Raw genomic sequence first — 23,320 nt, 5'->3', positions numbered from 1 at the left:
ATTAAACTATTGATCTAATGATAATTATAGAATAGGATTGAACTGCCGTTGTTGTAATCAGGTTCCGATATAGTCTTTTAGAACGCTGGTAGGACAACAGGGCAAGATTGGCTATTGCAGAATTCTCACGTTTATTAATAGAGATCTGGTTAGACTATAATTCTGTAGTATCCAAGTTTATCCATGAATGTTCACTTTATTAGTTGTGTGGATACAACAGCAATGACAACTTTCTTTACCAAAAAGAACTTTTTAGCAACAAGCAGTAATATAAGATTGATATTCTTATAGTTTCTTTAAGTTGGAAAGAACAACTTTGCCCATGAGTTTCATGTTCGTCATCCGAATGTGTACCATTAGGAATTCCTCATGTGAAAAAAAAAAAAAAAAAATTAAAGGTACCAACATTAGACTTGGTTGTTATTATTTTTTTTTTATAAACTTACATTTGAACCGTTGTTGAGCTTTCTTTTTTATCTTTTGTATCCGCAATGTTAAATATGCTCTCTGAAACAAAACAAGGGAAAAAAAAAACCAGTTCTTTTGAACACGTAAAATTGTTACTGTTTAGGAACCAACTTCCAAATTTAGTATATTTGCTTTAGTTTTTTTGATCACGCATTTTTTTCTATCTTATTCCTCTACTAAATCCTGAATATTATTTTTTTTGAAATGAACGCCACCAACAACAAAGTTAAATGCCAATGCACCAAATGCAGCAACTGTCCTGAAGGATTCAAGTGGATTGCAAAGAAAACCGCTAACACTCATAAGCGCATAGACAAAGTTGGAGAAGGTACAATTTTTTTAAAGAAATGCAGCAAGACTAAAGTGCAATTAAAATAGTTTTGAGACAAAGAAGATTTGAAAACACCTTCGAGCAACCCACCACGTCTACCGAAAGAAGCACGTTTGAAGGTATATTTATAAATCCACCCCTTTTTTTTTATTAAACAAATTTAGAATTCGACATTGATGCTGACATGGATGTCGACATGGACGAAGAAATGACCAACGACCAACAACTGGCGTATCTCCTGGTCCTTTACCTTGTGCTTTTCCAAGCAAAGCACCTTTCAGTTGAAGCCGGTGAAGACTTGTTGGCCTTTCTTTCCTTTTTCGTTCGTGCTCTTGGCCATGGCATGGAGATTCCTACAAAGATCTCCACTGCTCGTACCATGGTCAATTATTCCTCTGCCAGTACTGGTGTCTCCCGTTTCCTTGTCTGTTCTCTTTGCAGAAGTGTGTACGACACAGGGAGTTTGCATACTCGACAATGCCCTTTTGTTACAGTGGCTACCAAAACCGTTCGCACAAAACGTATTTTTTCCTTTCTGAATCTTTTGTGACCTATTGCGCATAAAAGATACCATATCTAATACATATTTCCTAAGAGTACAAACTCTTGGCTTTCTGATGAAGTATAAAATGTCACCCTATGCGCACCCTAACTCGTACTACGGAGAATCAAAACTCAAAGGCACATTCGAACGGTTTTGGGGCCACGCTTGAGGAATTCTTCGATTGCGATAAACGCAGTCACTGCACCCTCCAATTCTTCCAGAACTTTCGCTGCTTACTAATTCACCACTGCGCATTATTTTTTTGCCTTTTTTTCTTTGTCATTCGCACATTCTCATTTCGACATCTCGACATCTACCAAGTAATTACCCAACATGCAACCATTAACAGAAGATCGCAAGAACACTATCGAGTTTTACCTTCGTCAAGGTTTTTCTTATCATAAAATTGCAAAGTTAGTCAAAGTATCATCCTCTACTGTTCATAAAATTCGTTTGGAGTTAGGCTTGCCTGCTCGAATTGACAAAGGTGGTAGGCCAAAAGCGCTCACTAAGCGGGAACAGCAGCATCTCGTTCGTGCTGTAACAGTAGATGGTCTCGAAAATGCTGTACAAGCACAGCAGTCGTTAGAGCAGAACTTGGGCAAGTCAGTTTCTGTAAATACTGTACGTAGAGCGTTAAGAGATGCTGGTTTGGTCTCATTTGTCAGGCCAAAGAAACCTTTAATTAATGAAAGAAATAGAAAGAAGAGGCTCCAATGGGCTCGTCAGCACATTGACTGGACAGTAAACGATTGGATGAACATCATATGGTCTGACGAAACCAAAGTCAACCGTTTTGGGTCCGACGGGAAGTCTTATGCATGGAAAGTGCCAGGCCAACCGTTAAAAAAGCACCAGGTTTGTGAGACAGTGAAGCATGGAGGAGGCTCTATAATGGTATGGAGCTGCATTAGCTGGTACGGTCCAGGCTATATTGTGGATGTGGGCAAGAACATGACAAAGGACGTTTATTTGGAGGTTTTACAAGATGACTTGATGAAGTCTTTGGCCTGGTATATGGAAGAAAGTGGAAAATCTACGAGTAAATTTATCTTTATGCAGGACAACGACCCCAAACATACAGCTAAAGTCGTATCAAAATGGCTAAATGAGCAAGAGTTTTATGTAATGAAATGGCCACCACAATCACCGGACTTGAACCCAATTGAAAACATGTGGCAATTACTTAAAAGACGGCTGTTTAAAAATTATGACTGCCCTCCATGTGGTATACATGAGCTATGGGATCGTATAGGACACACTTGGTACCAAATCACGGCTGAAGAATGCCAAAGGTTTATTAAAAGCATGCCCGATCGATGTCGTGCAGTTATTGAGGCTGATGGCTTGTATATTGGATATTAAATAAACTTATTTTAATTCATTTCGCTTTTAAAATATGTGGCCCCAAAACCGTTCGAATGTGCCTTTGAGTTTTGATTCTCCGTAGTACGAGTTAGGGTGCGCATAGGGTGACATTTTATACTTCATCAGAAAGCCAAGAGTTTGTACTCTTAGGAAATATGTATTAGATATGGTATCTTTTATGCGCAATAGGTCACAAAAGATTCAGAAAGGAAAAAATACGTTTTGTGCGAACGGTTTTGGTAGCCACTGTAGGTTTGCAAACAACCCACACAGACAAGAGCGCCCATGTGGTAATTCACTTTTTGTTGGCAGCAGCCTGAAGCCCGTCCTTGAGTTCCCGTACAACTCAATTGTGGAAACGTTGAAGAAGTTCTTTGTCCGTCCGAACTTTGAAACAGAGATTGAACAATGGAGAGGTCGATATGTGGAGGAAGGTGTGTTGTATGACATCTACAGTGACTCCCAAAACTGTCCCAATGTTTTGTAATTTTGTCTTTTACCGTCAATTGTGCGATTACTGATTGCGTAAAGTATGCCTTGTTGTACCTCATTTGAAAGCTGTGGCGGTGTAGATGTACGTGGTACAGACTGCTTCTCAAGTTATGTAGCACAGACGGAGATAATGAATGTAAAAAATGACCGGTGCATTGGGACAGTTTTGGGAGCATATTGAAAAAATCACAATTTCTTTATTTACAGTTGTTGGAATAATTGTTCGAATGTTTTGCAATTTTATACGTTTTGTTTTGTATCTCTGCAGTCAGATACGATAGAGCTACGTACGATACCTCATTAAAAAGCGACAGCTTTCGCATATAACATAAAAAACGCTAGGGGTCTGGAATTATTTCCATATATAGTAAGATCAAATTGCATCAAGCATATGCATTCGAACAATTTTTCCAATTGAATCATCTTTTATTTAATACCGTGTATGACCGCCTTTAGCTTTAATAACTGCTCTACAACGAGCTGGCATACTCTTGATATATGCTTGGCATTACTCTTTGGTACAAGAAATACATTCTTTCTCGATTCTAGACCAGAGATCATGCAGTCCTTTATCCCTATCTTCATCTAAGCTCAGCCTCAGCTTTAAATGGTGCCAGAGATGCTCTATAGGACTCAAATCAGGACTTTGAGCAGGCCAACTGAAAGTATGCTCTTCTTTTAACCCATTTTCCTTAAACCAAACATGAGCAAGCTTTGATGTGTGCTTAGGATCACTGTCGTGTTGAAAATAAATAGATTCCTGTTGGTAACCATAGTACTTCAGACTGTCCATCAGTGTAGTTGACAGGATATGAACATAATCTGATGCTTTCATAGTACCATTCTCAATTGCGCAGCCATATCCAGGACCATCCCACGTCATACAACCCCAAAGCAGCACACTGCCAGCTCCTCCTTTGACTGTAAGGTCAAGATGATGAGGCTGCAATTTGTCACCAGGTCGTTTCCAAAAGTACTTACAGCCATCTGAACCCCAAACATTAATCTTGGTCTTATCAGAAAACACTATACGTCTCCAGTCATCTTCTGTCTAATCTTTGTGAGCTTTAGCCCACTTTAGTCTAGCTTCCATGTGACATTTTTTGAGGAGAGGCTTTTTCTTCTTAATTTGGGTATCGAAACCCATACTGTGAAGCATTTTTACTGTACCAAAATAGCCTATCTTGTGACCAATACTGTTTAAATATGGCCATACGCTCTTTGCAGTCTTAAGTGAACCATTTACAAGCTCTCTCTTCAGGTAATTGTTTGTTGTTGAGCTTATAGTAGTCTTTTTACCAGCATGACCTCGAGTACGTTTCGGTGTATACAAGCCCTTGTGCTTGCTCAAAGTGGACATTAATACTCCTGGAACATGTTCCATGATCTCTGAGTATGATAAACCCTTTTTCAACAGCTACCGGATGCTCTCTTGCTTGCTACGAGATAAAGGATGTACCATGATATAAAGACGTATAGACTGTACGAGATGGAAGGGAAACACCGTAAAACACAGCCTTATTTATATATTTTAAGCTCCGATTAATAGCAAAAGCGTTGTTTCATAATTACATCATTTTGTAATGCTGTATTTGTGATGTCAGAAGCGGCAACGATATCATTATTATAGAATGCATTGAGTTGGAAAAATTGTTCGAATGCATATGCTTGACGCAATTTGGTCTTACTATATATGGAAATAATTCCAGACCCCTAGCGTTTTTTATGTTATATGCGAAAGCTGTCGCTTTTTAATGAGGTATCGTACGTAGCTCTATCGTATCTGACTGCAGAGATACAAAACAAAACGTATAAAATTGCAAAACATTCGAACAATTATTCCAACAACTGTAAGTGCCTATGATACTAGGGCAAAAGGTGTGCATGAATTATGGAATCGTGTTGAAAAAGAATGGTCTATTTTTACAGCAGAAGACTGTAGGAGATACATAAATAGTATGTCAGATCGTTGTAGGGCTGTAATTGCTGCGAAAGGCGGTCATACAAGATATTAATAAAATAATGCACATAGTGGAAAAATGGTTCCAATGTTGGTTTTTGTATTTAATCTTAATTTTTTCCCGATTGTGTAACAGTACAAGCAAAATTTTTTTTCAGTAATATTAGCTGTAATTACGCTACAAAATGCATGTTTTTGTGAGCCGTTACCATTTGTAGTTCCAAAGATATAAAGCTTTAAAGTTGCAAATCAAAAACATTGGAACCATTTTTCCACCCACTGTATCACTCAAGTACTCGGAGGTTTAGATTCAGAGCTGTATTGCAATATTATGACGGAGGATATGCTCTCTTCATTAGAAGAATACGATATGTCAAAGGATGACATTATATTTCAACATGATAACAATCCAAAGCATACATCTAGACTAACACAAAAATGGTTCGTAGATAACAAGGTGCAGCTACTGGATTGGACAGCATATTCACCCGACTTAAATCCTATAGAGAATTTATGGAATTACTTAAAAGTCCGGCTGTATGCTTATGAAACTGCACTCTTAAGTATGAAAGAACTATTTGAACGGGTTGCAGATATTTGGTACAATGAAATTACAAAGGAATACTGCGAGCAGTTCGTATGCAGCATGCCGCAAAGACTACAACTTGTTTTAAAAGAAAAGGGCGGTGAGATTAATTATTAACTAATAAAATAAAAAATGTCGACAAAAACCCAAAAAATTGTTCATTTTGATTTTGATTTTTGATTGGATATTTTCCAGCATTTACGCATAGCACGTGATATGCTTACAGTGTAGTAAATAGCTGAGAAGCAGTGTTTCATAATGGTTTGTGCTGAGCGCTGATTGGGGATTATGCGAAGCAGATTCAGTACGAAGTGTGTAAAAGGCGGTTCAAAATGAACAATTTTTTGAGGTAGTGTAATAGTGTGATTTATAGGATGTCTTAAAGGCGGAATCAAATGACGAGATGAGCGAGTAGCCACAGTTCTTTTGAGATAGCCAGGCGACAACTCTCAAAGTTCACGCCATCGTATACCCGCCCGAAGTGCTAAGTTGTCTACATGATATTGTTGGATCTCGGCCAATTGTGACTCGACAATACTTAACTGAGGTTGGACAACATTGGTACAATCAGGATTCTGAGACATTTTAGTGATTAAGCCAGATCGTTTTTTCTGTAGAAGTCGTTCGCCTTGAGACAATGAGAAGGCCTTCTTACGGGCTGAGTGTTTTGCCACACGCTGAAAGGTTGACTTGAGCTCTTCCCATTTGAGATTGACAGGGAGCGAGGGATCAAGGGTATCAACTGTGTTGTCAATAGCGGAGGCCAGAAGAGAACGAAATGAGGGGTCCGAAGCCAGCTTAGGCTGAGCTCGCCATAAGCCTTTCCCAACCTGTGCAGTGCTGTTAGGAGCAGAGTCAGAGAGGAGGGGAAGTCTCAACGAAAGCAACAAGTGATCTGTCCAGGACGGTTGAATATAGTGAACCTGACCTAGAGTACGAGTACAGACTAAGTCTTTTGAAAGGAAGATATAGTCAATGCAGGATTGTTGGGTACCACGAAGGAATGTGGGTTGAGAAGAGTGACCAGGTGGAGTGACTCCATCGACAAAATGAGATACAATATAGTTTAACCATGCAGCAGGAGCTTGAGGGCGACGAGAGTGTTTGGACAAGTGTGTTGCATAGGTATAATTAAAGTCACCGAGTAGGATGTGTCGAGATGGACTCATCGGAAAGAGAAGAAAACAGTCGAATTGCATCATACGAGTTAGAAATTCGTATCTGTCACGTCGAGAAGCGGGAGCGTATAAAACAGTGACCGTAATGGGAGCAAAACGATGAGCCTTATGAGAAACGGTTGTTGTGATAACACGCCCGCAGATACTGAGGACAGTGCTGGAGAAGGACAAGTCATGGGATAAACAAATTAATCCACAATGGGGAGACCAAATGCTATCATAAGCTTGAAACTGTGTGTGGAAGAGATCTTGCAATTGAGGCGTATTGGCACGAGTTTCCTGCAATGCCAGTAAATCGATAGACTGTTCACATAAGTAGCGGATAAAATGAGAACCAGACGTAGGATCCGCTGATTTACGCAAACTGCGACAATTAAGAGTAGCTAATGTAATAAGTGAAGAGGTAACCGGGTTTGATGTGTGTGTAATAGTACAGTAGGTGGAAAAATGGTCCGGATGTTTTTAGAATATTCAGAAATAGTACTGTATCTTTACCAAATCTCAATCAAATTAAACGAAACAAAGATTATTTTGAAGAGAAATCATTACTTTATTTGTAGTAAAGATTTGATACGTCACACAAAATTTCAAAGAGAGCCACAGGAGATCAAACATTTGAGCAACATCCGGACCATTTTTCCGGGTGTCCCATAATATCTGTTAATAGTCCGTATATCCCCCTTTTGCTTGAATAACAGCTTTAATTCTATCCGGCATACTGTCTACATACTTTCTACAATCATCTTTTGTAAAGGTCGCCCATTGTTCTTCAATTCGACCCCATAGTTCATGAACGCCTTTAGCCCTGGTCTCATACGTACTTAATTTTAGCTTCAGGTGATGCTAAATGTGTTCAATCGGGCTTAGATCTGGGACCTGAGCAGGCCAACTGTAAATAGAATTGCTGTCGAAGTTGTTTTCTTCAAATCAAACTTTTGTAACCTTCGACGTATGTTTCGGATCGTTATCCTGCTGGAAGTAAATGTTTTTAGGATCATAATTGTAGTAATTTAGGGTGTCCATTAGCGTTGTATCCAATGTATGTATATAATCCTCTTTCTTCATTGTTCCATCATAAATACCACAAGCATACCCAGGACCATCGTATGTAATACATCCCCACATCATAACGCTGCCTCCACCTCCTTTTACTGTCAAGTCAAGATGGTTGGATCGAAGCTTGTCATCTGGTCTCTTCCAGTAGTATTTCACACCGTCTGGTCCCCAAACGTTTACTTTAGTCTCGCCAGAGAATACCATACAACGCCAATCATCTTTTGTCCAATCCTTGTGGGCGTTGGCCCATGCAAATCGCTTTTTCATATGAATAACCTTTAAAAACGGCTTGTGCTTCTTGATACGGGCCTGGAATCCCATCGATTTCAAAAGCTTTAAGCAAGCAGAGTAGTCAATTATGAATTTAATATCACATAAATATCGTTGTACATCCTTCTCCGTCTTTAATTTACCTGTTATGACTGATCGTCCGATATAGGGCTTGGTAGTAGCAGTAATTTCGGACTTACGGCCTGATTTAATGGGCCTCATGTTTGAAAACCATCTTCGCTTATAGTCACTGATAGTGCTTTTCTTGACTCCAGGCACTCGTTCTATGATTGATGAGTAGGAGTGATCGGATTTGAGTAAGGACTTGATGTTATTTTCTACATCGAAAGGCAAAGAGCGAACCATGTTTATATAAAACAACAGTAATAACGAAAGAAGAAGAAAGTATGCTAAATCAGCAAAAAATGTAGATATTTATATTTTTTTGGATTATTAATATGAATCTAATGTATTATTAATCATCTAAGACAAAAGTGACGGCTTCTGAGTCAGTAGCACTGAACAATCTGGGAAATTAAAATTCTTTGGGGCACCAGGAAAAATGGTCCGGATGTTGCTCAAATGTTTGATCTCCTGTGGCTCTCTTTGAAATTTTGTGTGACGTATCAAATCTTTACTACAAATAAAGTAATGATTTCTCTTCAAAATAATCTTTGTTTCGTTTAATTTGATTGAGATTTGGTAAAGATACAGTACTATTTCTGAATATTCTAAAAACATCCGGACCATTTTTCCACCTACTGTATTTACACGGTCGTGATATGAATGAGCAGTACGTGTTTCTAAATTCATGATAATAATTTTAGAGTAGAGTTGGCATCGCGCCTATATCATCCTGCATAAGATCTGGAGGATGCTGTACATCATTAGATTCATCGTTGTATTCTTCCATATCTGTGTCTATGCCATCCACATTTGGCACATAATCCACAATGTGTGGGGTCGTTAAGATCTTATCTTTATACTTCAAACAAGCCTTAGAAGTGGTACGTACAGTAGGTCACAAAACTGCTGCAAGGAATTGCAAAATTGCAGTTTTAATGCTGATTGTCTATGAATACTGCACGAATCTATCTCAAACTTTGAATGTTTATAGCCCAATAGAAAGGTCATCTACTGGTAGGATATCAGATACAGGCAACGATTATTGGTGGAATTTGATAATGTTAAAGACGGAGTTATACACGACTGGCTTTTTTTGCATTTTTACGTATGTTAAAGACGACACATTTTAATTCGGCCTATCCGGTTGTTATCATAATAATTCACATTCTTGGCAAGATAAGAATGTTAGCAGTATATAAAAGTGCTTACAATTTCTATATTTTATGTTTTAAATTCTTTTACTTCCATTATTTCTATTATTTATCTTTTTATTTATTGGATGCCTAAACGATTGTCAGAAGAGAAAGTAAATGACCTCAGGTCAGCACTAACTGGATCAGCATCAACCTATGATATTGCTAAGGAGATTGGTGTGCGTGAGTCAACTGTTAGTAGATATTCTAGAAGACTTTTTTCAAGTAGGACAATAAGCACAGGTGGCAGGCCTACAGTAGTCTCCAAAGTAACAAAGCGGTTAATCAAAAGAAAGGTCATCGAAGGGGTTCTAAAGACTGCCAAAGAGGTACACCGGGAGTTAGTTGGACTTGGCTATGATATCTCATACCAGTCAGCAATTAGAGTACTGAAATCAATGGAGTTCCATTTGTCGAGAAAAAAAAAGAAGCCATTTCTTACAAAAGCACACATGCAGCATCGGTTAGAATGGGCCAAGAAGCATCGGAATTGGACAGTGCAAGATTGGCGGCAAGTTGTCTTCTCTGATGAAACCAAGATTAATGTATGGGGCTCTGATGGCTGTAAGTATTACTGGAAAAGACCAAGCGATCCTCTTCAGCCTCATCATCTAGACTTTACAGTCAAGCATGGAGCCGGTATATTGATGATGTGGGGCTGTATAACCTCTGAAGGACCAGGATATGCTTGCCAAAATTACGATGGTAACATGAACTCTGATGTTTACCAGCATATTTTGAACACTACGCTTCGCGATACCATGGAATACTACAATTTCAACTGGTCCAATATTTACTTCCAGCATGATAACGACCCGAAGCACAAGGCAAAATCTACAATTGCTTGGTTAAATAATCACAAAGTGCGCTACATTAGCGACTGGCCAGCTCAGAGTCCGGACTTAAATCCCATTGAACATGTATGGCACCAACTGAAGTTGAATGATGTATCCATCATTCATAACTCGATATGAAAACAGTATTAATAAGCTACATGTAAATGTATCCAATAGACAAGCTACAGGTTAATTCGGATAATCTTCATTAAGGATAAGATGCTGCGTAATTGCACGGTTAAACTATATTAAATCCAGGAACTAAATCACAGTCAGCCGCAGTCAATCATATACAAGTATTCAATGACAAATATAACAATAGAAGAACACGTAACCCTTATCTATTTGTCATCAGCTATATCATACTCATTAATTATTAATCGATGACATGAAATATTATCCGTGTATGAAAAGTATAAATAGAGTACAATTTTCTTATTAAATAAAACAATCTCTTTATCGAGTCTCGTCCTCTCTTGTTCCTTTTTATTCTTGGATAAATCATTGAAGCTTAGCTGTTACGAACGTAGAGCAAAAAATGTGGATGAGCTTTGGGAACGGGTAGAAAAAGTATGGAATGGCTTTGATAAAGAGCTTTGCCAAAGGTACATTGATAGCATGCCGGCAAGAATTCAAGGGGTTATCAATAAGAAAGGCGGCCCAACTAAATATTAATAAAAAAATTCATTCTGCTCAAATTTTCGTTTCTTAAATTTTCAAATTGCGCGCTTCATATTTCCTTTAATACTTATCCAATTGGGCTTAAGTTCATATGGTTTTTTCAAGACACATGCCACATCTACTATGTAAGAACACAGGTAGCCTGTGCCATTGTGGCAGGATGTGCACCACAAAAACCGACAAAAATGGAATCTTTGCAGCAGTTTTGTGACCTACTGTACATGTCCTTCTAAACCACAATGTGGACAAACGATGGGCTTTGAGGGTTTCTTCTGCTCAACGATTCTAGGAGCCGCACCAGAAGCAGTTTGGGATCGTGTGATTATTTTACCCTTTGGCGCATATTTAGAGGCATTGGATCCATTGACAGCCAATACGGTACTTGGTGGAGTTGTCGAAGAAACAGAAGTCTCAGGAGAATGTTTCGCAATATTTTCGAGATTCACAGCAACTAACTGACCCTTTTCGGTAGATTCTATAATCTCAGGGTTTGCTGTAGATGAAGGGGCAGCTGTTGCTGATGAAGGTACCGGAGTCTTACGGGCCTTTTTGTTGGCTGTAACTTGAGGTGAAGGATCGTTCCTGCGTGGACATCCTTTAGCTTTATGCCCAAAAGCATGACAATTGTAACATGAAATGTTGGCAAGCCTCTTAGTACAATCAATTATCGCATGATCGTTTCCATGACAATATCTGCAGTAGGGGGCCATCGAGTTCCATGTAGCAAAGACTTCGACCTCACTTGGTTGAAGACGAGTCTCGTCAGAATTTCTTGACACAGGGGTGAATTTCCAAGGCACAACATGCATCAAATTGGAACGATGTGGCCCTTGTTTGTGAACTTCCAAAACAGCATAGCCTTGACCAGAGTACAAGCCGGCTAAGCCACAGACTTTACCACAATCGATAATCGTACCGAAAGATGAAAGATTGGAACGCATATCATTATGTAGATCCTGTAGCCTTTTATCACCACGACCATAATGAGATGGCAAATTCTCAAAAGAGATTCTCAGGATATCAGCGTCCAACGCTAAAGATGGATATGCAACAAAAGGCTTTTCAAAGGAAGGTAGCTTAACTCCGATTGTGCAAAATTTTTCCTCAAAAGATGAAGACACGACCAGTTCAGCGAAAAGCTTAGAAGAGTCACGACGAATTACTTTTACAACATGCCATATATCAGTAGGGTTATCACATGCCGACGCAAGCTCTTCCAAGAAAGAAATTCGGTTTGACACATGAGTAATGTTAATGAGAACGGAGTCAGGCACAGTCCCTTTCAAAAAAGGTCGCTCACTGTAACTTGCAAAATGACTTAAATGCGAGGCAGGGGAAGTATTGATATCAGCATTCCGATCGACGTTGGTAAGAGCAATAGTAGAGCTAGAAGCTGTGCTTGAAGTTTTCACAGTGCCTCGAAGTATTCGAGCCCAAGTTTTTCCAGATTGTAGAAGTGAAGAAGATTTTGGCTTTGGAATTGCCTTATTAGGAGGCAAATTTTCATTAGCGGAAAGAACCATGCTTTAGCTTGAATAAAAAACGCAGCATTTTAAATTTGGGTTTTAAAAAAAAAGTACTTTGAAATTTTTTTTTCATTAAAAAATAAAAGTGGACCTAATATGGCGAAGGTGGAAAGCATCAAACAGAAATCTAAAAAAAGATTCAAAGCCCACAATATAAACGGCAAACTTACTTTATCTGCGACCAAATCTACTATCCAGCGATTGTTGGTATGATGTAAGTATTTTAGCTACACCAATCATAATGCTTTGCTTTATTTTTAGATTTTCAACTGAATATCAATTCTCCTTGGCTATTGTTTTTGAAATCATATATAAACGAATAAAATAATGGATCAAGCTTATAAAATAATCTTTTATTATATTTACAATGAATTCTTCAACCCAATACAAATTTAAATGCTACTGTAGCCAATGTTCTGAAGGGAAAATTAGCAAGTACCAATTGGTTGCTCGATGGACCCTTGCTCGCCATAAAAAAAAGGAAGCTGCTAAAGGTAGTTCACTTACATTTAGATAATATTTTTACTGACGCGTTAAATATGCATAGATGAATCAGAAAAGGTCCAAGAAATTGATGCCAATAATGAGATGATTGAAGCAAATAAAAGCGATTCTGATGATGATGGTGCAGAAGACGTTTCAAATTGGGAAGTGATGGAAAATGATGAAGTGAATGTATCTGATAGTATGGATATTGTTGAATTTGATATGCCTCAAGGTAATTATTTCCTAAACGTAGATTACTACAGTGGGTGAAAAAACTCTAAAAACGTTATGATGTTATCAGCGTTTTTGGTTGTTATGTTTTACCAAATTCGTGTATTGCCTTGAAATTTTGCAAATATGTAGCACTAATATTAACAAATAATGTGACAAATTTTCAATCTCAGATGACGATTATTCACCCGACAACAGCTGCTAAAAGAAGACAGATTTATTTTTAGAGTTTTTTCACTTCCGTAAATGTCGGATACACGGACCGACAGACAGACTCCGCGGACTTTTAATGACTTATCATGACTCATAAAGGCTCCAAAAGAATAAAAGGAGTCGCTTTTCTCTTTTTTTCGTAATTTTTTCCATTTAATTTTTAAATATCTTAAACACCTCAGTTATGCCTAAATCTCTCTCGGCTGACATCAAAAACGATATAAAGTCCGCTCTACTTGCTGGAAAAGGCTCTATGGAGGTTGCGAACCGTTTTGGGGTCACGTATGCAACAGTTAATAACTATGCGAACAAGTTTTTCCCAAACCGACAGCGTGGACTTCGTGGTAGACCGATGGTTGTGTCCGCTCAGACGAAGAGATTCATCAAGCTTCAAGTTTTACAAGGCCAGCTCAAGACTGCAAGGGAAGTACATGACAAACTCATGGAGCTTGGATATCGCATCTCATACAAAACCGCTATAAACGTATTGAAATCGATGAACTTCTTTGCTGCGATTAAAGTCAAAAAGCCATTGTTAACCGCAAAGCACATGAAGAGACGGCTAGCATGGGCTAAGAAGCACCAAAACTGGACTACAGATGACTGGCGACGCGTAGTATTCTCTGATGAAACAAAAGTGAACATTTGGGGCTCTGACGGGTGTAAGTACTATTGGTCAAGACCAGGGGACCCTCTTAAGCCTCATCATATTGACGTAACTGTTAAGCATGGGGGCGGTAGTTTGATGATGTGGGGGTGCATGACGTATGAGGGACCCGGGTATGCCTGTCAAATATACGATGGAACTATGAACTCGGATCTTTACCAACAGATATTGGATACAACGCTCCGGGAAACTATGGAGTACTATAATATGGATTGGTCTACTGCGTATTTTCAGCACGATGGTGACCCAAAGCATCGTTCTAAGTCAACCGTCCAATGGTTACAAGCTAATGGGGTGAACTACATTGACGACTGGCCAGCTCAAAGTCCTGACCTTAATCCTATTGAGCATCTTTGGCATCATTTGAAGTTGAATCTATCGTTATATGACAAGAAAGCTAAAGGTGTCCATGAATTGTGGGAAAGAGTTGAAAAGGAATGGAACTCCTTTGATAAAGAAGTTTGCAGAAGGTATATTGACACTATGCCTGCGCGTATTAAGGCAGTAATCAATGCCAAAGGTGGTTCTACTCGGTATTAAGTCATCTATAATATAATAAAAGTAAAGGGAAAAAACTCTAAAAATAAACCCACAGCATTTCCATCGCTTTTGCGGACTGTTACATAAACGTCTGAGGTTAAAACTTTCATGAGATGTAATAGACAGCCCAACAAGTATGTCATAAAGTTTTTGCATGATCCAAGTCGCTGTGTATGCTCATAGAGGCTAAAAACTGAAAAAATATCCGACGTTTTTAGAGTTTTTTCACCCACTGTATTATAAAGAATAGATTACTTACATTATTAATTTTTTAGTTGAAATCAAGGGATTCCAAAATGATGTTGTTGATTTTATTGCTGTCTTCTTGACCTATTTCCAGTTATTTTTCATATCAGAATATGCTGCTGAAATAGTAATGAAATTTGCCAATGATCTTGCTCTTCTCTTAAACCATCAACCAATTTTTCCCGCAAAATTGGATACCATGCGTAACGCTGTTGGAATTGATTATACTTACAAGGGCATGTTCCGCCTTGTTGTCTGTCCCGAATGTCATGCCCTGTACCAGCCTGAAGAAGTACACTGTGATTCGAAGTGCACCTTTTCTGAATTTCGTATCACCTGTAATGCTTCACTCTTCAAGCCTGTTACAATTGGTGCAAGCAAAATGTACGCCAACAAGGTCTCTGCATTCAATTCCATCAAGTATGCCTTGACTGTGATGTTCTCACGACCAGGCTTTGAATCAGCAATTGAAGCATGGCGCTATCGTACTCGTCATAACAACACCATGTATGATATCTATGATGGTCAACTTTGGAATGAATTCAAAGATAGAGATGGTAATGTATTTACCAGTCAAACTAGATCTCTTCTGTTTACGTTGAATGTCGATTGGTTTCAATCTTCAAAAAGAACTGTGTACTCTGTTGGTGCTATCTACTTGACAATAAATAACCTTCCAAGGTCCATTAGATACAAAAAAGAAAATATCATCTTGGTTTGCGTTATCCCTGGACCCAAAGAACCGAAGGACACACAAATCAACAGCTATCTACAAGTTTTGGTAAATGACCTGAAGGAGCTCTACTATGGTGACTTTTTTACCTGTACGGCTGAGTCTCCTAACGTGCCTGTCCAAGTTCGTGCTGCTCTGTTCCTAGTTGCTTGTGATATTCCTGCTAGCCGAAAGGTTAGTGGGTTTACTTCATTCAATGCAACTGTACCTTGTAACGAGTGCTCAAGAGCATTTCCTGCTCGTTATAACACTTATCTTCAACGTGATTTTTCTTTTGGTCTTGAAGATCTTGATGCTTGGTCACTTCGTACCAATATTGAAAGCCGTTATCACGCAAAAAATTGGAAAGAAGCAACCACCAAGAGACAAAGAGCCGACTTGGAACAGAAGTATGGTACTCGTTTTTCTGCTCTGCATGATTTGGAATACCTTGATCTTGTTCGCTGCACTGCCATTTATCCTATGCATGGTCTTTTCCTAGGAACAGCAAAGAAAATGGTTAAAATATGGCGTACAACCATTTGTGACCTTACCCATGAATTATACCTGACTGATGCTGACTTGAAAGAAATGCAAAAAGAAGCAAATGATATTATATTGCCAGCACAATACACGCCAATCAATCAGAAAATTGCCAGCGGTTTTTCTGACTTAAAGGCTGATGAATGGAGAACCTGTTGTCTTGCTCTTTCTCCTCTTTTGCTCAAGTCTCGTCTTCCAGTCCGTCACAAAGAAAATTGGGCAAAGTTTGTACAGGCCTGTCATATCGTATGTCGTCCATGCATTACCCAAAATGAAGCCACGATAGCACACAAGCTATTCCATGAGTTTGTTCTTGGTGTTGCCGAATTGTATGGTCCAGAAATGGTCACTCCAAATATGCATCTTCATCTACATTTAAAGGACTCCATCCAAGACTTTGGTCCAATCTATGCATTTTGGTTGTATGGATTTGAAAGACTTAATGGTGACATTAAGAAGATGACAGTAAACCACAAGACAGCATTCGAAGTCACATATATGAAGAAGTTCCTTTCTGTTGTACACTATGGTGACTACATCCGTAACTTACCACAAGGAATTAAACAGAATCCAGTGATGATGTCTTCCTTTGTCTATTTGTCACCAACACCTTCTGATTCCCTTGTTGCTTCATCTGTTTCAACCAGCTTTGATTTCAGCTTATTTGTCAGTGCTCCTCTACGTTTGTATGATACCTTTACTGGTGCTGAAATTCTACCTCCTGATACACAAGCTTCTGCTAGACACAAAGTTAGTGTTAATAGATTGACTCAAGCCCATTATGGTTACCTTATTGCCTTTTACAGGCTTGTATATACTGATCGAACATTCGCAAGTGCGCTTATTCCAGAAGACCACGATGACTTGTCTACAATGGTACTTCCCGATATTTCTGTTTTCGCTGAAATCGAAATTCTTGGGCAAACGTATCGATCAAAAGCATCGCGTACTACTCGTGGTTGCTATATTGAAGTCGCTTGTAATCCTACTATTCCTGGCGTTTAGGATAGGGGGGTTTTAGGTAAAAGTAGTATAACAACAAAGATAAAGAAATACTGTTAGAACTTGGTATCTCTTTATTAAGTTTAGATAACTAAGATTGAATATGATAAAAAATAATTCTACATGTAAAAAGTGAGAGTATTTATAGACATGATACGAATAAAGAATTAGGACGGATTTATGATCAATTCGACAGAATAGATGATTACTATTTCTAACTATTAGTTTAGCCTGTTCCTAGCTTGTATTGTCAATTATGCTACTGGGATGGTTTCAGATAGCTCTGGATGTAAGACTATTTAAGGAGACGGTACGGATGAATATAAAATCCTCTAGTTCCGTGATTGGATATTATGGCTAATAATAATATCTCAGTTAGGATAAATGTTTACATGACTAACGATGATCCGGTAAGTAATTGCCATTCCTTATTCAACATGCTCATATCGTCAATAAACTATATTACAACCATGTCACCTTATTTGACTATGTGAAGTTAATATGAATAAAGTTTAATATAAAAATCTAATCAAAGTCTTTTATTGATCTGTGTTGGGAATAATGTTATAAATGATTCCAAGTTATGTCAACATATTATTTAGGATCATATTAGATTCCTTTTACTAAAATAAAGTGACTATAATCTTATGTATCCTTAACATCTGGAAAAGAGGCTGAGATGCGGATTGGTGAAGTTCAGTATTATTTTAGCCATCAGCTTCAAATTGTTGTATAATGGTAATAATAATTCAGAAAAAGGTAGAAACAAAAATAAAGAAACAGTTTGGATACTTTTTGAGACTGATCTTTATTTCAGTTTAAGTTAAAGTAAAAATTATTCTAATTGAAGGCAGGTATTTATATCTTATTGAGTGAGTGGCTTGATATCTTCTATTGTGATCGTTCTTCTAATATTCAGGTACTTTAGCAAGTGTTATCTATAATTATGATTATGAAAACTTTTCATTTGTTCTTTTGTATGTCTGTCATAGATTATCTTTTATTCTGGGAATTCCTCACTGATTTGAATAACGTTATTTTACGCGTTATTTCAATTATGTGAAAGATTAGCAATATTCCTGACATTGGATTGGATTTGGTTATTTTAGTTGATACTTCTTCTTATCAAAGAACTGTCATGAGTACAATACATATTCTAAAAGAACATGTTTAATTGGAATTGATTGTATAATCTTATTTAAATAAACTTGTATTTTATTTTATTTTAATTATGATCTTGTATTAAGACTTATATTTATTAATGTCAACTACAATCAGTTACTGTTCTACAACACGGCTAACCTTATCTTTTACCCAGTTGTGCAAGCCTGGGGCATAAAAGAGTCGAACAAACCTTTGTAGAGTGTGTAGTGTTTTGACTATTAGGCATAAAGTATAAGAATACAAAATAGTCGCATCACTTCCATAATAAGAATAAATACAAAATACCGCTTTCATAGAAATCCAGTATAAGCACAATAAGGAATAAGCGCTGCATAAAGACCTTAAAGAACGGTAGTTGGGATAACAATGAATAAACCATAAAAAGAAACCATAAATGGAAGTCCAATGCAACAATAGGAAAAGAAAGGACAATTTCCCTAAGCCTTTCCCAGGTACCAACTACCAAGTATCAAGTAATCAAACATCAGTCATCTCAAATAGAATGGGAAAACCCAACTAGTATATAAAGCCTTAGAATTAGTGTAGATAAAAAACGATATTCGAATTCTTTTAGAATAAAGAGACTCTAAACGTATTTCTTTGTTCTATTCTTTTTTTTTATTTTATTTTATTTTAAAGTAAAGTTCAATCTTTACAGTACTGTCGTAACGTGTTCTTTGGACACTCGAATAGATAACGGCGTCGTTGATTTTTGACCAGTAGCCGACGAAAGAAGTCTTCCGAAATGTAAGGGTGTTGTTCCAATATATCGACGGTAGGAGTGAAATCTGATCCAGGTGCTTTGACAATAACATTAGGATTTTTACTAAGTAAATTGCTCGAAGAAATACGCGATTCCAAGTGTTCCAAGCTCTGGAGTAAAGCGTTGGCCCATGCAGGTGGTGTAGTCGAGTTACTGAGTTCATTAGTCATGTGTAGCTACGACGGTGTAAATCCAAGTGCGTAGTGACAAGGTCGAATGAAAAGAAGATGATTTTAATTAGACTTAAAATATTTTATTTTATTATATATTAATTAGTATAAGTTCGAAAATAAAGTTAGAAAAGTTGATAACAACAAAGACCCTAAGCTCGAAGTATAATATCAATAAATCAAGTATCTCTATCTCTGAATCTTTTGGTATAACTCTCTTAAAACAGAAGCAAGACAAGTCCCTTGAAGCCAATTATCTTCATTGTAAACATTCTTAAAGCTCTAATCAAGTTACCTTATTACAAACAAGTTTGATCTACTTAACAAGATCTGGTGGTCACTTATTACAAGCGAACTTATATTCAACCTATTACTATTTTGGGAACCAAACACTATTCAAGACCTTGGTTTCAAATCAAAAATCCTTTATAACAAGTCTACTTTATACTATAAAAATCTTACAAACTCCAATGTCATATTGATTTAAAACATTTGATGATCTAAATCATTTTTCTTTTAACTATAATTATATATCGTATACTTTATCTTTTTATATAAATAACTCATATTTTTATCAAAATAAAGAACATACAAATTAATTCAAGCTTCTTTTATCTTTTCTTGTTAGAATAGCTTACTCAAAGACTTCTTTTTTATCATTTTATATTACTTATAATTGCACTTGATTTATTTCTTTGATCTTAAAAAGATTTGGTGGTCACACTCAAGCAAAATTCATATACAAACTTTATTCTTTTTTTACTTTTATTTTTTTAAACAAGCCCTACCTTTACAGCTAAACTATACTCAATACAATTAATCACTTTGTAGTATAGCGAAGAATCCATCGATATTAATACCAGTATAAGAATAAGAACGGAAGCAGCAGCTCCGATTTTTTAATAAAGCTACTCAAGTAACCAATTTCACTTTTTTCAATAACTATACATTTCTTTCTTATCTTTACTCTATTTTTGAAATATATTTATCACAAATAAACATCAAGTACTTTTTTAAAAAACTTTTTGCTCTTTATCTTATAATTCAAGCAAGTCAAGTCCCTTGAAGTCAATAATCTTCCTTGTATCTCCTTTTTTTTATTTAAAGCAAATTACCTTACCTTTTCAGACAAGACTGATCTACAATACAAGATCTTGTGATCACTTACTACAGGCAAACCAAAACTACTGAAAAGGGCTTGTTCTAAGAACGTAAAATGTATATTTAATACAGGAAATTACAATTTTAGTGAGAAAATGGCAATCATTAAAAAATCACCAATAATTACCAACCCAACTAAATTCACTTGTTATACTACAGCTTGTGCAAGAGAATCTTCATAATAAGTAAAGTTTAATTTATTGATTACCAAAAGCCAAAGATGAATAGCAAAGGTTAACAAATATAAGCAAGATGATACATGTTTCCTTTTACAGTTAAACAATTGCTTACTTTAACAAGCAACATTCGGCTTGTAAGAGATGGTATAAAGGATGGTCGAGGAATGATATTTGCTTATCTTTTACTACTGATGTAATATTGTAGGTGTCATTGACAAAGTACTATATACCTTGTGGTATTTACACATGTAATAAAGTAATAATGTAAGTTACTACGAACAATGGTCCTCCAAATTAGGAATATCGGACATTATATTAAGCCACTTCCAATAAAATCCCGATCCACTCCAGAATATTCTAATAAGTTCCTGGATCAGGATTAATAATTACTTCTGGATAAGAAGATGTTAAACTATGCCAATCACATAAATAACTCATCGTCTAGTATCGATTAATAATCAATACTCATACACTGTAAATATTAATATTTAGCCGTGATTAGAAAAGTATAAATACCCTCATATTTTTAACTTGAATAAAGGACAATCTACTTTGAGTCTCACTTATTTTTACATTTGTTGATTGACTTAGTACTTTTTATATTATAAAACCTCAAATATCACATACCTATCATTCTACCTTTTAGCTATGGTAATGTAGTTGAGAGCCTCCTTCACGATGAAGACATTAGGCTTTCAATCTTTGCGCTTCGCAAAGAAAAATAACTAATTGGTATAAAAAAGATTATACGAGTCACCAAGTCAAAAGGAGTGATCCAATTATTTAATGTCAATATAAAACTGTAAATGAATTATTTTGTCTAATTTATTATTTAAAATTAACACAGTTAACATTTCCTAATGGAAACCATACTGCCCTCTTTAGGTTCTGGAGCATAAGTAAGACTTCTTTACTGCTTTTTTTTTTTTTTTTTGCATAGGTTTATGTTTTTCCTTATATGAGGATTTATGCTTGCATTTGCTACTTATAATTCCTTTAACCTACCTCAACAACATTTGCATCATTATCGTTCCGTATTCATATAACAAATAACAAAAAAAAGGGGGAAATGACTGTGGATTGTTATGAACTATAATTTATCATACAGACTGACAGTAAATATCATCAATGATTATAGGCATTAAATAAGTATATCCAATGAATTCAAATGTATAACATAAAGAGAATAAACCTAGCAAAGGAAAGGCGAGGGTATTGTTGTTATCCTGCTTACATAACCATTGAAAAGAACACGTGCGTTTTACTATAACCTATAGAAATTGTTAAAAAAAGAAAACTAATGAATACGATCATTTTCATATTTCATTAATAACAAACTATGGAAAGAACGGAACAAAATGACACCATGATGGATATTATGTTTAGTATAGTCAGCTCAATTTTATCATGTAGGTTGCAAGATAAACATTATATTTCTCATCAAGTTAGGTTCTTGCTTTTAATTTATAAAGCAGGTTATTTTATGCAAATTGACTTGACTTTGATATTCCATAGTTTCGAATACGTCGATTAAAATCACGATGGAGCAGGGACTAATCAAAAAACAGTATGTTTAATTATTTCATTACTCATGATAATTTGGCCGTATACATGCATATTATTAACGAATGTATCTTCTGGATATTTATATATACAGAGAGGGTCTCATTCTTAATTTATACTATTCACTTGACCTAAGATATCTAATACGCATAGATGCATTTATTTATTGAAACTCTGGTTATGCTAGCCGTTATAATATGGTTGTATTGTAAATATTTCTTTCAATAACTGTTATTTATTATGGCCACAACACTCAAATAAAATAAAAGGCTTAAAATATACAGTTAGACAATACTGCTCAAAAATTCAGTATATGCTGATATCTTTTGAAATTCTTGATTCAAGCCGTAATAGAAAACGATTTCTAATTTATTAACACTCTTGTCATAATAAAAATATTTTTCCCTTTCAGTGTAATACTTAAGAGCATTATATACTAAATAAAAATCAAAGTGAAATGAACTGAGTTCACAAGCTCAAGAAAAGAGGCTAACGGGAAAGGCACCAATTACTTATTTATATATTGTAAAAGCAGTAAATTGGCATTTATCCTGGTCAACGCTCGCATATTTTTTAGGTACCTTAGTGGTTGGTAGCTGCAATAACGGTTATGAAACTTCCTGATTCGTTTAATTGGTACATTTGTTATCAGTATAACTACTCTAGAGAATTTTATTTGTTCGAATAATGCTATCTCACCATCTCATTCAAATATGTAAGAAAAAAGCAGCCTTTTTGGATTAAGGTTAGATTGCTGACAGTAGAAGAAAATGTCATTGTTGTTTTGACTGTTCTACTTTATTAAAGTTTTGTCTTAGCGCATTCTCTACAGAATATGCTAAATTGAAATCAATTATATAGTCTTATGAGCTTATTTTAATTTATTTTACTCTATCTGATTACGATTACAGAGGCTCAACCTCAGTTTATTTAATATTGGCTTATAGTTACCTGTACTTCTATACCATTTCCTGCTTTTCGTGCAAGGTCCGTGTTGATCTACAAAATGCAGCCAAAGATATAGAGATTAATTAAAAAGGTTATACAATAACCAAAAAAAGAAAA

The 23,320-nt window shown here is 36.4% G+C and overlaps 12 protein-coding genes across 12 annotated transcripts; 7 read left to right on the top strand and 5 right to left on the bottom strand.

Annotated features, from left to right (window-relative positions):
- Nucleotides 1-995: 995 nt before the first annotated feature.
- On the top strand, nucleotides 996-1,349 carry RO3G_07304 (uncharacterized protein; the record flags this gene model as incomplete). Its single annotated transcript, XM_067661894.1, has 1 exon — nucleotides 996-1,349. The coding sequence occupies one exon, from the start codon at nucleotides 996-998 to the stop codon at nucleotides 1,347-1,349; it is 354 nt and encodes a 117-aa protein (XP_067517995.1).
- A 327-nt stretch (nucleotides 1,350-1,676) lies between these two features.
- On the top strand, nucleotides 1,677-2,708 carry RO3G_07303 (uncharacterized protein; the record flags this gene model as incomplete). The annotated part of the gene is made up of 1 exon (XM_067661893.1): nucleotides 1,677-2,708. One exon carries the CDS (start codon nucleotides 1,677-1,679, stop codon nucleotides 2,706-2,708), a length of 1,032 nt encoding a protein of 343 aa, XP_067517994.1.
- Nucleotides 2,709-3,711: 1,003 nt separating this feature from the next.
- RO3G_07302 (uncharacterized protein) lies at nucleotides 3,712-4,587 on the bottom strand (the record flags this gene model as incomplete). Its single annotated transcript, XM_067661892.1, has 2 exons — nucleotides 3,712-4,254; nucleotides 4,369-4,587. The coding sequence occupies 2 exons, from the start codon at nucleotides 4,585-4,587 to the stop codon at nucleotides 3,712-3,714; spliced, it is 762 nt and encodes a 253-aa protein (XP_067517993.1).
- Nucleotides 4,588-5,494: 907 nt separating this feature from the next.
- On the top strand, nucleotides 5,495-5,866 carry RO3G_07301 (uncharacterized protein; the record flags this gene model as incomplete). The annotated part of the gene is made up of 1 exon (XM_067661891.1): nucleotides 5,495-5,866. The coding sequence occupies one exon, from the start codon at nucleotides 5,495-5,497 to the stop codon at nucleotides 5,864-5,866; it is 372 nt and encodes a 123-aa protein (XP_067517992.1).
- Nucleotides 5,867-6,198: 332 nt separating this feature from the next.
- Nucleotides 6,199-6,918, bottom strand: RO3G_07300 (uncharacterized protein; the record flags this gene model as incomplete). The annotated part of the gene is made up of 1 exon (XM_067661890.1): nucleotides 6,199-6,918. The coding sequence occupies one exon, from the start codon at nucleotides 6,916-6,918 to the stop codon at nucleotides 6,199-6,201; it is 720 nt and encodes a 239-aa protein (XP_067517991.1).
- Nucleotides 6,919-7,854: 936 nt separating this feature from the next.
- Nucleotides 7,855-8,619, bottom strand: RO3G_07299 (uncharacterized protein; the record flags this gene model as incomplete). Its single annotated transcript, XM_067661889.1, has 1 exon — nucleotides 7,855-8,619. The coding sequence occupies one exon, from the start codon at nucleotides 8,617-8,619 to the stop codon at nucleotides 7,855-7,857; it is 765 nt and encodes a 254-aa protein (XP_067517990.1).
- Nucleotides 8,620-10,024: 1,405 nt separating this feature from the next.
- Nucleotides 10,025-10,546, top strand: RO3G_07298 (uncharacterized protein; the record flags this gene model as incomplete). The annotated part of the gene is made up of 1 exon (XM_067661888.1): nucleotides 10,025-10,546. One exon carries the CDS (start codon nucleotides 10,025-10,027, stop codon nucleotides 10,544-10,546), a length of 522 nt encoding a protein of 173 aa, XP_067517989.1.
- Nucleotides 10,547-11,301: 755 nt separating this feature from the next.
- On the bottom strand, nucleotides 11,302-12,612 carry RO3G_07297 (uncharacterized protein; the record flags this gene model as incomplete). The annotated part of the gene is made up of 1 exon (XM_067661887.1): nucleotides 11,302-12,612. The coding sequence occupies one exon, from the start codon at nucleotides 12,610-12,612 to the stop codon at nucleotides 11,302-11,304; it is 1,311 nt and encodes a 436-aa protein (XP_067517988.1).
- A 591-nt stretch (nucleotides 12,613-13,203) lies between these two features.
- On the top strand, nucleotides 13,204-13,559 carry RO3G_07296 (uncharacterized protein; the record flags this gene model as incomplete). Its single annotated transcript, XM_067661886.1, has 2 exons — nucleotides 13,204-13,333; nucleotides 13,465-13,559. The coding sequence occupies 2 exons, from the start codon at nucleotides 13,204-13,206 to the stop codon at nucleotides 13,557-13,559; spliced, it is 225 nt and encodes a 74-aa protein (XP_067517987.1).
- Nucleotides 13,560-13,897: 338 nt separating this feature from the next.
- Nucleotides 13,898-14,752, top strand: RO3G_07295 (uncharacterized protein; the record flags this gene model as incomplete). Its single annotated transcript, XM_067661885.1, has 1 exon — nucleotides 13,898-14,752. One exon carries the CDS (start codon nucleotides 13,898-13,900, stop codon nucleotides 14,750-14,752), a length of 855 nt encoding a protein of 284 aa, XP_067517986.1.
- Nucleotides 14,753-15,128: 376 nt separating this feature from the next.
- Nucleotides 15,129-17,258, top strand: RO3G_07294 (uncharacterized protein; the record flags this gene model as incomplete). Its single annotated transcript, XM_067661884.1, has 1 exon — nucleotides 15,129-17,258. The coding sequence occupies one exon, from the start codon at nucleotides 15,129-15,131 to the stop codon at nucleotides 17,256-17,258; it is 2,130 nt and encodes a 709-aa protein (XP_067517985.1).
- Nucleotides 17,259-20,205: 2,947 nt separating this feature from the next.
- Nucleotides 20,206-21,326, bottom strand: RO3G_07293 (uncharacterized protein; the record flags this gene model as incomplete). The annotated part of the gene is made up of 6 exons (XM_067661883.1): nucleotides 20,206-20,294; nucleotides 20,641-20,687; nucleotides 20,805-20,914; nucleotides 21,083-21,133; nucleotides 21,266-21,285; nucleotides 21,320-21,326. 6 exons carry the CDS (start codon nucleotides 21,324-21,326, stop codon nucleotides 20,206-20,208), a joined length of 324 nt encoding a protein of 107 aa, XP_067517984.1.
- Nucleotides 21,327-23,320: the final 1,994 nt, after the last annotated feature.

Source organism: Rhizopus delemar, genomic scaffold (assembly GCF_000149305.1).
Source record: "Rhizopus delemar RA 99-880 supercont3.5 genomic scaffold, whole genome shotgun sequence".
Classification (NCBI taxonomy): domain Eukaryota; kingdom Fungi; phylum Mucoromycota; class Mucoromycetes; order Mucorales; family Rhizopodaceae; genus Rhizopus; species Rhizopus delemar.
Note: the sequence above shows the minus strand (reverse complement) of the source record. Positions and strands in the feature narration are given on the sequence as shown.